General features: G+C 34.5%; 1 protein-coding gene across 2 annotated transcripts in view; it reads right to left on the reverse strand.

Annotated features, from left to right (window-relative positions):
• Positions 1 to 313: 313 nt before the first annotated feature.
• The window catches only part of RSPO3 (R-spondin 3), an 80,685-nt gene continuing 68,338 nt past the window's right edge, over positions 314 to 12,660 (reverse strand). Inside the window, exons 5-6 of one of the 2 annotated variants that reach the window (XM_058671169.1) lie at positions 2,046 to 2,209; positions 314 to 628 (exon numbers count right to left, since the gene is read on the reverse strand). In XM_058671169.1, coding sequence (XP_058527152.1) covers positions 593 to 628; positions 2,046 to 2,209 — 200 coding nt within the window. In that variant the 3' untranslated portion in view covers positions 314 to 592. Of the gene's footprint in view, positions 2,210 to 12,660 lie in introns of both variants that reach the window. The other variant, XM_004587226.3, reaches the window with a different exon arrangement.

A 12,660-nucleotide genomic window follows, 5' to 3' on the forward strand; every position in this document is an offset into this window, starting at 1 on the left:
AAGAAAATTATAGATATGCAAAAATAATACTGTTATTTATCCTTGATTGGGTAACACTCAGGCCAAAGATGGTGCTTAAAACCATCCAAAAGTTCCAAACTCTGAGGCCTTACTTCTACCTCCCATAATTCTGTAACACAACATTGATTTCTCCTTGCTAACATATGTGTCAGTAGAAGACAGCATTATTTTACATTTTGGAAATAGTTGTAGTTAATTGAAATGTTTATGTCAAATGAATAAGAAAAGAAACACTAGAGTAAGAAACACAAATAGCACACGAAAAATTTTTATACTTTGGAAGAGGAAAAAAAGAGATGGAAAACCAATTACACCAATCAGTCCACATGAACAGTACAGTTGGTGGAGAAAAGGAGCCCAGGGATAGGCAGCTAGAAGTCAGATTCATTTCAAGTTCTTCAGCAAGCAGTGCTCCTGAGAGGACTAGGAAGTCTGGTGGATAGAGTCGCCATGCATCCTTCCATCACAGCAAGAGGGTTACGGTGGGTCACAGGCTCCCTGCTGCACACTCAGCGATACCTCCTGCTGTATTGGACTAGCTGTATCCTGTACAACACTGGTAGAGCTTCTGCTAGGGTGACTTCAATCCCCAAAAGAGATCCACAGACTGAGAAAATATGGAGAAGAAAAGGCTAAATGTTGAAGATGCAGGAGGAACCAGCATACAAGAAAAGACACGCATTTCTAAGCAAGGGAAGAGAGCAATGAAGCTAATCAGGCAGGCCCAAGCATCTATACTTAAAATTTTGTTGAGTAAAATAAGAAAATGTTTGAATTACTAGCTTCTAATACACTCTAAATATATCTCCATCTATTCAGATAAAGAATTCAAAACACTGAGTGGTGTTCATCTTAATTACATGGGCATTAAAACAAAAGTTCTCTGATTGAGCAAAATTCCCTTCTGATTTGTGAGAGTTTAAGAGTAACAATTTCTCATAACACATACAATGAAACAAAGTGAACAGAATTTTACAAACTATTAACAAATATATTTATTATGGTGGCATTCTCCCCTACTAAATACACCTTATTAGCAAGTAGTATCCCATTTAGTTCCAGGTGGACCACTGAACAGGTAATCAAATAGTTTTACCCATTGAGAGAAAAATAAATCACGTAACTTGGCAAACATGTTGGATTCCCCTTGCTCTATTTTTTGTTTTCAATAAAATCAGATTTTTCTTCTAATAAGTGTGATTTTGTGTTTTGGAAGTAAGTTACAGGCCCTAGTTTACAGACTTATATAACCCAAGGAATAGCAGAGGCTGAACAAAAACAGTGCTGACATAGATTGGAGAGCTGTTCCAGGTGGTCACAACCCTTCACAGTTCTTTAAAGCACAAAAGTAATCTCCAACTCTATAATTTCTTCCAAATTTTGCCATTTATCGAATTGCATACAGTGTATTTAATTGTGGTATACACTCTCGTGTTCCTTGTAGAAGTACAGGATGAGGACAATAGAACTGATATTAAAGCAGTTGTTTTTATGATGATTGTGTCCTATGATTCCAAATGCCAGGACTGTCCTAAGGGATCTCAAGACCTCCTGGATGAAGCAACACCATCCATGATCTTTCCCCTGAACGCCTATCTGTTTTGAAGGGATACTGTATCTTTGAATTTGCAGACTTATCTTTTGCTTCGTAAGATAACAGCTTGAAAGAAGATTTTTTATAGGGACAAGATGTTTCTTCTCTGGATGTCATGAATATGTTGTTATAGCTCACAGCCTGCTGATAGTTATGTACAAAATTCTTGTCTTTTAAAAATGCGCAGAAGCACATAAGATAATCATTTGAAAGTATCCCTTCTTTGAATTTTTGTTGTTTGCTTTTTACTATGCTTGTAGGAAGGATATAGCAACTATTTGGAATGTTGTTTAGATAGAGCAGTAACTGATGTTGTCCATTTGTGGTCCTAATGGCTAGAACACCTGTCCTGGGCTTCTGGTTGAGATAGCAGCATCATGAGTCTGTAACAATCTCATGGGACCCTTTAGTGCACACTGCTGACTGATACCGATTTCTGTTGTTTATCCTGGACTTTTCGCTTCTTCTGCTGCTGTTTGTTTTCTCGTTGTTCTGGGGTTTCTCTGCTGGATTCCAGGCTTTTATTGTCAGGTATTGCTTCCTTACTTTCTTCTTTATTAAGTTTTTTTCTTTTCCTCTCTCTTCCTTTTTTTCCTGAAATAAAAAGATGCTCTTTTAAAAACTATGTTCAATTATGTTTTAAACTAAGTTCTCACAATGACTTAGTTTTTTTTTAGTTTATACACCATATCTATAGATTCATATATGTAAACATATACTATGTAAATCATTCAACTACTTTGTCAATCCGTGACATAATCCAAATCACATACATCTGAAAAACACAAAGTGTAACCAACTGACTTATAATAGTTGAACATTAGAGAGTTCTATCTTACTATTTTGATATTTATTTTACAGTATTTTTATGTATACTTAACAAAATTATGCAATTTTCTTGCTCTCTAAAATTTTATTTATATTTTATCTGGTTCTTATTTAAGTTATGTACTTTCAGTTTGCTGAGATATTTGCATGCCACCTAAGAGGAATGAATCGATTTGCATACTGAATACAAATAGTTCACTAAGAATTCTAGAATAACTAACAAGCATTTATATGTTGAAATTACTTTTCATTGTAACTTAGCTAAAGAATTGTAGTGAGTGTAGCTTATCATTAGCTTTGTGATACATGCTGTAAGAGTAGGGAATTTGTGTCTCTAGTGATCAAATGATTAAGTATTTATTGGCTCTAAACTGGATTCCACAGGAGGCTCTGAACCTTTCTGTGAGCTTGAAACGTGGGCTTAAATCAAAATCACAGTCTCCCGTTTGAAAAGTCATTCAGTGTGACTTTAAAAGTTTCAGTGTAAGAAGGCAAATTGTGATCAGTAAAGAGCCAAGTGTAAAACTACAGTTTATTCTGTTGAAATTGAAGAACCATTGAGCATTTTAGTGGAGGAGAGTAACACAATCAAAACACATGAGCCTGCCACCAAATTGGAAAGGATGTTTTTGCTTATTTTCAAAACAGCAAAACAAGTAGGTATTTTATTATAATGGAAACACTTTACATAGGCAATCTGTAGAGCAAAACAATTCTTGAGGACATGGTTTTAGTAACATCCACTAGCATACACCCAGTGAGAAATTGCCTGAATGCAATATACATGATGAAAAAGGAAGGATCAACTATTCCTCAATGTGGAACAAATTCTAAATTCATATCCCTGCATAGTGAGCCATATAAAATATGAAATTAGTCTGTCTATAATAAGTCACTTGAGACAAAAGTATTTTGGTGAAATTATTTGCATGAGAGAATAAAAATATTTTCAGAATTTGAAACAGCCTGCAAATATTGAATTCAGTGGTTTGGCTTTTCTCTTCTTCAGCTCTAGTTACAGAATCTTAGGGAGCAATATTATTAATACTGCATTTGTCATGTAAGCCAGCACAGTCTTCTTGGCTTAATAGTTTTATGCCACAATTAACTTTGTCTTGAGACTCTATTTGCAAAATGTTCCAGTTACTTTGTAAAAATGTACTTTGTTGGAATCAACATAACACACCTCCAAGTTCTAGAATCTAAATGTGTGATTAACAAAAAGGAGATTTCAAACCAGGGCAAGGCAAAATATCTATCAAATCTGAGGGAACATATAGAGATGAGTGGCAAACATTAGAGTCCATTCCTAAGACTACAATGAGCTACCTGGACACCGGTGTTTCCCCACATACAACAGCGTTGCTGGCTGGAAAGTTTTCTGAAGAGGGAATCCAGATCCCTTTGTTGGTGCTGCGTTTAATGATCACATCCTTCAAGTGTTGACTTACACGTAGCAACCACAGAACATCGACAAGAATTCACCTTTCTAATTATCTAACAGGATCTGAATTTTATAAAGCTGCCCAAACTGAAAGAGAGGAGAATTGCTGGTTCTCGTGGTCTGTGCTTGGATTTCAGAAGAAGACAGCCACAAAGATTGAATTACATAATATTTCCATTTTAAGGAACATTCTGGAGCTGTTCAAGTTCAGCTCCAGAAAAATTGTGAACACAAATCACCCCAAAGTTCCATAAAAACTACTGACCCCAAACAAAATGTTACTTTTATTGAAATCATCCAGAAATTTAGTGTTTGACATTGTTGTCTTGATGATGGTCCAACATTTTACAGCTGTGATCCCAACCATAATATTTTAGAAACATAAGAAATAGAGTGCTCCTTCCTTGGCCACGGATTATTTATATGTTTGTGTAGCTATTTGTGACAACATCCTCAAACTGCAGTGTGCTTCTGCAAACTGATATGATTATTTCTGAACATACAGAGAAACATTTTTGGAAGTAGCTTGAAAGTCAATATTATAGTTTTATTATCCAAGGACTATTTAGTCTGGGCAGTGAGTGAAAGAGGAGGCTCCGATAAAGTCACAGGAAACTAGCACATTGTTCATTGTTGCTGCCCAACACAGGGCTATTGCACAATAGAAAAATGAGATTATTATTTTTTAACAGGCCATGTGTTAGTGGTTGGAAACCCTAACTGCACTTTTGCATAAATAATATAGTTTCCTCTTGTCCAAGAAATGAAATGGAAATGCACAAGAGTGCCTGTAGTCCATTAAAATTCACGTGCAATTTTGGATAATTTGGAAGGTTTTCATTAAAGAGGACTTCTTTTCTATTCTAGTGCCCTTTCATTGATGTGGTTAATAGTATTTTTACATTTTATGGCAATTCTGCCAGTTAAGCATTCTGTTTATAACTATCTTATATGTGTGTGCTTTGCACTCACCAAATGTGTGTGAATAGATGTGCACATGTCCATGCACATGTGTCTGAACTAGGTTGTGGAGCATTCAGTGATTCAAAAACCTTTCATCTTCCATTGAAGGCCCAATGCTGAGGGTGATGCTTGAGTAAAAACATCAAAGAGAAATCACTATTAACACTCAAGTAAAATCTGAACCTGTTGTGCTTTGGATGCCTCCTCAAAACCTGATGTTTAAATATAATAGATGGATAAAAGTATGAAGAGCTGGGACCTTCAAGAAGTAACTGGGTCATAAGAGCTCTGCCTCCATGAATGGGTTATTGCCAGTACCAAGGGAGTACCATACTTATCAGGGAAATTAGATTCTCATAAGAAGGATAAATACAGCCTGATTTTCTTTCTCTTTTTCTTGCTTATTTGGCTGTCTACCGTGTCATGATACAGTAAAGGCTGTCACCAGATGCTGATGCACCAGATGCTCTAGGATTTCCCAGCCAACAGAATTATAAGCCAAATACACCTCTGTTTACAATTCATTCAGTTGCCTTACAAGGAAGCACCATGCTGTTATATTTAAGAATGCTGTGTGTCAGGAAAGCACTGTGTCCAAATTGTAGATCTTTAATCACCCAGTTGTGTGATTTTTGGCAAGTTGTTAATATTTGTCAAGATTAACTGTCTCATATTTTAAAACACGAATAATTAGTACTATCTATGCAACTTTGTAAGGATTGCATGAAATGCTTGTAGAGCATTTCACAGTGCTTGCCATTTGTTTACCATGGGACCAATGAAATGTAATGTTAGTAACTCATTTCCCAAACATGGCCTTCCATGCCCAAAGCATGAGATGAGATAAGGAAACTGTTGATAATTTTAATCCCAATACTAAAATGGAGGCATGCACAAGATCCTACTAGGAGCACAGCAGGCAAAACATTGAACTTTTTGAACAGAAATTGAGCAGCTTCTTGTATGGGATGATGATGTTTGAGCTGAGACTGAAACATTTAAAAATAACTAAGTTTACCCTGGATGAAGGAAGAAGAGTACCCAGACGGTGAATGTCATCGGCATGAAGGCATGCAAGGACATGGCGCATCTGGGGCACTGAAAGTAGACTTCCTAGGTTTGATCAGAGCCTATATATAGTATATTACCCAGAAAAGTTGGAAAGATATACAGGACTCAATTGCCATGTTAGGAGTTTGTTCTGAGGACCAGTGGTACTGAAGACTTGAGAAGCCCACGTATCAGAATCTGAAATGTCAGGGTTTAAAATTTCTATGCCTTGTTTAGAAAAGGCCAGTAGGACATTCTGACATGCAACATTTTTTATTTCAGAACATTTCTACAAGTAATACGAATACACAGGGAATACAGTCAATGACTGATATTTGTATTTGAGCCTTACTTTTTGAGAGTGAGGTCCGTATTATTTAAGGTTTTGTTGCAAGCTATTATTAAATACATAACAGGCATTTTTGAGAGTTTAAAATTATTTCCTATTAATCTCAATTATACAGTTTTTCATACACATATTACGCACTTCCTAGCAACTTGTGAAGATCAAGTTTTAGACACTGATGCATATTTTACAAAATGAAGATAATTATGTCCTGTGACTTAAAGACTATGAGTTAGCAGTTTTTATGAGGGTCCATGAACCTCAGGCTAATAACCAGTTTATTTTGATGTCTAAGAGCTCTATCTACAACTGTGGTGCAATAAAATACCCAGTTTCCTTAAGCAAATGCTCTCAAAATTCATTTCAAAAAATTTTTTTAATTTAAATTCCCTGATGGACATCAAGCATATTTTTGACATGTGATAACTACTAACTTTTAGGAGAAGTTTTCTTAATAGATATATATGAAATTGGTACCCAGGCACTAAATGAAAATTCATTGAGAATTGTCCTTTCCAAACTTGTTCAGACAAATATATGAATGAAAAAAGAACAGACATGTAATTTAATGAAGTAAAACAATGATCCTGAATTACTTTCCCTGTTATACACTCACATATGCTTTTAAATTCAAAGTGAAAATACAAGCACAGATGTTTAATACTCTTTTATGTTGATGCAGCTTTGAATAGAAGGATAGTTTTCCCTAGAATCATAAATTAATCAATTTTGGTAGTTCATTAGTTTATAAAATTCATGTAGCAATTTCCATGATTTAAAAAAATAATCTACCTCTATTTATTTTATTTATTTATTTATTTTTAAAAAATTGTTTAATAAATCAGGGGCTTTGTGAATTTTTTATAAGGCGCCACTAAGGGGAGCCATTGAGCTTTGAGTAACTCAACTCTCCACTTCCCAACACCCACTGGGTCATAATTTTTCTCAGCAAAACTAAAATGCAGCCCGCATTCTAGACAAAAGGCTAAATGTTACTGATTCAATGAGTCAAATACATTAATCAAATAATTTTTAAAATGATAAAAACATTTGCTAGGTCTTTTTATTTAGTATGAAATGAAATCCCATTTGAAGTTCTGGCTTCATTCCTTGTAAAATGCATTATGGTGTGCAAAGGGTAATCTAACAAGCTTCAGATCAACAGTTACACTTTATGTACAGAATCTGAAAATGCCAACATATGTCTTTGGAAATTAAGATGCATTGGTGGAAAATGTGCAAGAATGGGGAACTTTTGAAAGACGGAAATTATGGTATATGCAGCTAAAGGACTTTAAACAAACATAGAACACCCCGAGCTAGTGGTGAAGACCACTGCCGAAGGCCACCAAGGCCAATTGTCTTTCTTGGCTATCTTATAACCAAGTAGAATCGACTTGAGAAATGTATGCATACTCTTAGTTCTTCCTTATTTTAATAAAATAAAATATTGATTCCCTTTGCTATAATTTTAACCTGGACATTTACAGCAGATGCAATAAATATGTCACAGAATTAGTTTTTAAAAATAGGCACTTAATTTTTCCAAAGTAAAACTGAAAACTACCTTCCTCTGCAGATTTACATAGGAATCAATTTTTAATGTTTTTAAGTTTTAAGAGGCATGTGATCAATTAGTCAAATGAGCACAATTTGGTATATCATTGCAGACTATTAAATACTGTTAACTTGAATCTTGAACTTATTGTTGCAACTAGCAATGACCTCTAAAATACATCAAGATTGAAATCACATTTGTCACCCATTGAAAGTGAGCTCAGGCACTCTGACGCGGGGCGTCAGCATCCTTCCTTATACATTTTGAATCGTGCCTAGATTACTTCTATTGCCTAATACAATATAAATGGTTTACAAATAGTTGTTATCCTTTATTCTTAAGAGAATAACAAAAATATATGTATGTATTAATCACAGATTCAACTTTTTAATCAAATAGTTTCAACCTGTAGTTGATTGAATCAGCAAATCAGAACCTGGGAGTATGAAATGTCAAAAGTATTTCCTTCAGATTATTTTTTTACGATAGTTTTTTCAGAAATTTAGATACATATTTAAAAAATAGTGACATGCTTTGACAATTCCTATCATTCACATGATATCAAATATAAAATTACAGGTTATATTATCTTTGTTTTTTTCTAAATCTTTTTTTAGCGAGAATTCACAATTATCATTCAGAATACCTGTCTAAACTTCCCTTTAAGAATTCTGGAAAATTATTTTATTAGTGTTTGGTTATATATATTTCCATTTAAAACTTTTTACATTCTTTTGATAAGCATGCCTAATTTTGTGTAAATTCAAAATTTAAATGTAACAAGTTTAATAACATATCACTAACAAACCAATCGAAAGTACTATCTACAATACAAATTTCTTTGAAAACATGGATCTTCAAATGAATTTTTCCTTTGTGAATTTTTATTTTCTTGCTCTAAATCTTTCTGAGTTACCATGCTTTCTCAACTCGGATAACACGTTCAAGAAAAAGAATGAAGAGAAATGTATTGACTCATCTATTTAATTTACTTCAGAGAATCAGAAACCACTGATATTTGATACTATCTTACAAGTCAAACTTTTTTTGTATTTCTGGAAAAGTGAGTTTTCATGTTGAGCTGAAAAATAAAATTTACATTTGAATTTTTCCATCTCTATTAAATATGGAGGTCCATAGTTATTTTCTCGTGCTTGAACTACATGTTCTGAGTTCTTTATGGCCTAAAGACAGTCAATGTCATTTAAAAAAAAAAAAAAAAAAAAAAAACAAGGAGTCACCAATTCAAGGGTATTGTCTTCATCTTTGAAGAAATACAGCTTTTCACTTAACAGCAAAGACTTTCATTTGAAAAGGCTGCAAAGAACACCACTTGAAAATTCATTCCAGCTGGTTAAATTGAAGAACTGAAAGAATTCCAAAGAAAGAATATTCTCCAGGCATTTATCATTTGATTTCCATTTGGATGCATTTCCATTTGCTCCAAGAACTTGTCTCACAATTTTGTTCTTTGGAGACACAAAAAGAAGTGTTGATAGCCATGTTTGATTTTGCTAAGCTTCCTCCCTTACTCCGACTGCCTTCTCAGTTTTATTGACAGGACGGGGAGTGGACAAGCTGTTTGCTCATGTATTGGCGATGACTGGTATACCTAAGCTCTACCCTCTCCCACAATCTGAAGTACTAGCAGACTCTGCTATTTCTCATTTTTTTAATGGTCCACATATTCTTTTCTTTGAAACATTTTGCAGTTCTATAGAGGTAAAACATAGCTCTAATATGGATTTACATCCAATTCAGGATGGGGGCAAAAAACTGCTACAGATCTCTTATGTGCTACTCTGCTATAATTTAGCAAGAGCTACACTCTTTCATATTTTCAGCTACTTATCAACTATCTATGTAAAGGTAATTACTCATTGACCTTCAAATACACTCTTCATTGTTTTTATTTTGCTTTTAGTATTTTCTTTTTCTTTTGGTGTATTCCCTGTTTTAAAATACTGAATTCTAGTGGTAGATATTTGGTACATAGGGGTTAATTTGCTCCATGAGGCAGGCATCAGAAACCCCTCTGAGTCCTGGCTCCTCTGTATCCAGTCCTGCCTCCTGTTAATATGATGTTGGTGAAAATGCCCAGGATCCTGCCACCCACCTGGAGAACCCAAATTGAGTTCCAGGCTTCTGCCTTCAAACTGATCAACCCCAGGTTGTTGCCGGTTTTGGGGAAAGTGAACCTGAGAATGGATCATCTCACTCTTTGTTACTGTCTTTCAAATAAAATGAAGACAGATAAAATTTATATGATTTAGGATTTGCTAGCTAATTGGAATAACTTGGAAAACTCAATCAGCCTCTATTAAAATTTGATGATTTTGTCCAGAATGTAAGGTCAGAGGGGCCTGTTTCACACAAAGCAGGTAATGCAGATGGCTTCAAGCACTTTCACCTTCTCATTCTGTTTCTTGGAGCTCATGCTTGTTCTTAATTAGGGATACTTTACACATGCATTTCCCAAACCAGAAAGATATCTTCTTGTAATTAGTTCATCAAAATATTTGATTGGGTTACAACTCAAATATTGTATTAATACATTTTGGGCAGTTGAGTGTTTATTCATCTTGAAATATCTACCCTGTGTTGGCAAGATTGGTACAATTTTACTTTATCTCAATTACAGCTTTCAACTCTGTTTCATCAGTGTATAATGCATATTGCAGTTGGGTGGTTAGAAGTGTACACACATGTGATACAAATGTGTGTGTGCATACATATATATGTGAAAATTATATGTATTTATTTATTTATAGGTCCCTTCTCTGCATTGATGGAAAAGTTGGATTTATTGGTGAATTTTAAAAATTTCAACTTCAAGTCTCTCTGTTCTCCCATTTAATTTCAAGTAGTTCTGAAAGCACATTTATTCCCTTACAAAGGTGTTCAGAAACTTACACCTTAAATCAAGAGACTTTCTTAGGTCATATAGTTTGTAATTTTTTATTATTAACCATCTTAATCATATCAAATTCTCTAACAGTTAATGCATGTACCATTTGTAATTTTTATCTTCAAAAACTTTCAAAATATTAGAGAGAAAATTGTATATGGTGCTTCAAAGGACCTGGGCAGAAGTATTAAAATAATTACTTTTGATTTTTTAGATGCTCAATTTCCTATTTACTATTCCTTCCATCACTGATATGATTGTTAACAGCCAATTTCACACCTCCTTCTTTCTTACTAATGTGCTTCCATTGTTTAGTCCAAATCCCTATATATACCAGAATATATCAACTATTGGATTTTTATTTGTATTTTTAGATCCTGGGTAATTTGTCAACATGATTTTAAAATTTGTTTCCATTTTTCAAAAAAAATTTGGAGAAACAATTAATGTAACTATGTAACACATGAAAATCTGCTGAAATTACTCATAATAGAAATTTAGCCTTAATTTTTATTAACTTATTGGAAAAATAAATAAAATTCACAGGGCAGGTTATTTTGGGGGCAAGAAGAATGGATATTGTTAGCAGTGGTTTCTTGAAAAATTCATATAATTTGCCACATAAGGAGAGGCATTTGAGATCCACATGCCTCATATATTGTACAAAGAACGTACTATTCACAAAAGTCTGAATACAATAATTACTCAATAAATGTTTGCTCAACAAATTAGATTAAGAAGATGTGTACAGTTCCCTTTTCTTGATTTTCATGGTCATCAATTTGAGTGTTAGGGAAGGACAAATGCAAGGACAGCTGTTTTGATATGACTCCATCATATGCAAGAATGCTGATTATTCAGTGTCCTGAAAACTTGTCTTAATAAACCCCATTTGTTATTGCAGAGCCTTCAGCCAGTCTGTTTCAATATCGGCTTCAAGTGGCTACTATCCATTCCAGGGAGTTACATTATGGTCACAAGGAAATAATTTTGACTTGTCATGCTCTAGCAGATCCTCTTTGGACTATGTGAATGATGAATAAGTAGAGAATGCCTAAGGCTGTTTCAAGAAAAGCCATAAGAAAGTCCAAGTTGCAACAGAAGTTACAAATTCAACTCTTCTATTTTGAGAAGACATTTAAATTCTGGAGCCGGCTTGGGGATTTAAAGGTTCTGAAGTTTCCCTTAGGTTCCATCTCTCAGCCCAAAGCTGGGAACAGTAGCTTCACAGAATGCTTCTGAGATTCTTTAGAGCAAAGGAGGCAGTTGGGGAGAGGAAAGGATGGGAAAATGAGGAAATAAGAGAATTTCAGATGATTGGGAAAAGTTGAAAGATCCCAAAACAACATTTTGGTCTTTAAATTATGTCGTATAGTAGGCATAAATGATGCTTTATTTGATGGAGTTGGGAGTGTAGTCTTTTAAAGTTATGAAATATGATCCTTGCCCATCTTGCCCCAATCCTGGGGCATTTGGATGCTCTTTTGAAGTGGTATTCACAGCCTTAGAAGCCTGACTTCCCCTTGAGCCTTGAATGGCTGTGGCTTTTGTTGTAATCCATTAAATTTTGCTTTCAGTGGACTACTATCAAACTGAAGGACCTTTGGGTAGTATGATGAAACTTCCAATTTAAGAGGGTGTTGCAAAGGCAGCAGATGGCATGTGTAATGCAATTAATGGGAAGAGAAAGTCCTGGAAAGACTTAAGCAAATGAGTTGAAAATGAAAGAAAATGTGACAGTTCCTGAAGGAATGAAATTTGTCTTACTCAACCTCCAGAATAACACATCTTTGTTGCGCTATTGAAGTGTTTGAGAATCAAATAAAATATAAAGGCAGAGTAAAGTAGGTTTGATATCGTGTTAAAATGATAATTAGCTTTGAGTATCCAAATTCTTGGTTTTTATTTTCTGAGCAAAGTGAACATCTCCCTGTGTCCCTTAAAACCA

Source organism: Ochotona princeps, chromosome 1 (genome assembly GCF_030435755.1).
Source record: "Ochotona princeps isolate mOchPri1 chromosome 1, mOchPri1.hap1, whole genome shotgun sequence".
Classification (NCBI taxonomy): Eukaryota; Metazoa; Chordata; class Mammalia; order Lagomorpha; family Ochotonidae; genus Ochotona; species Ochotona princeps.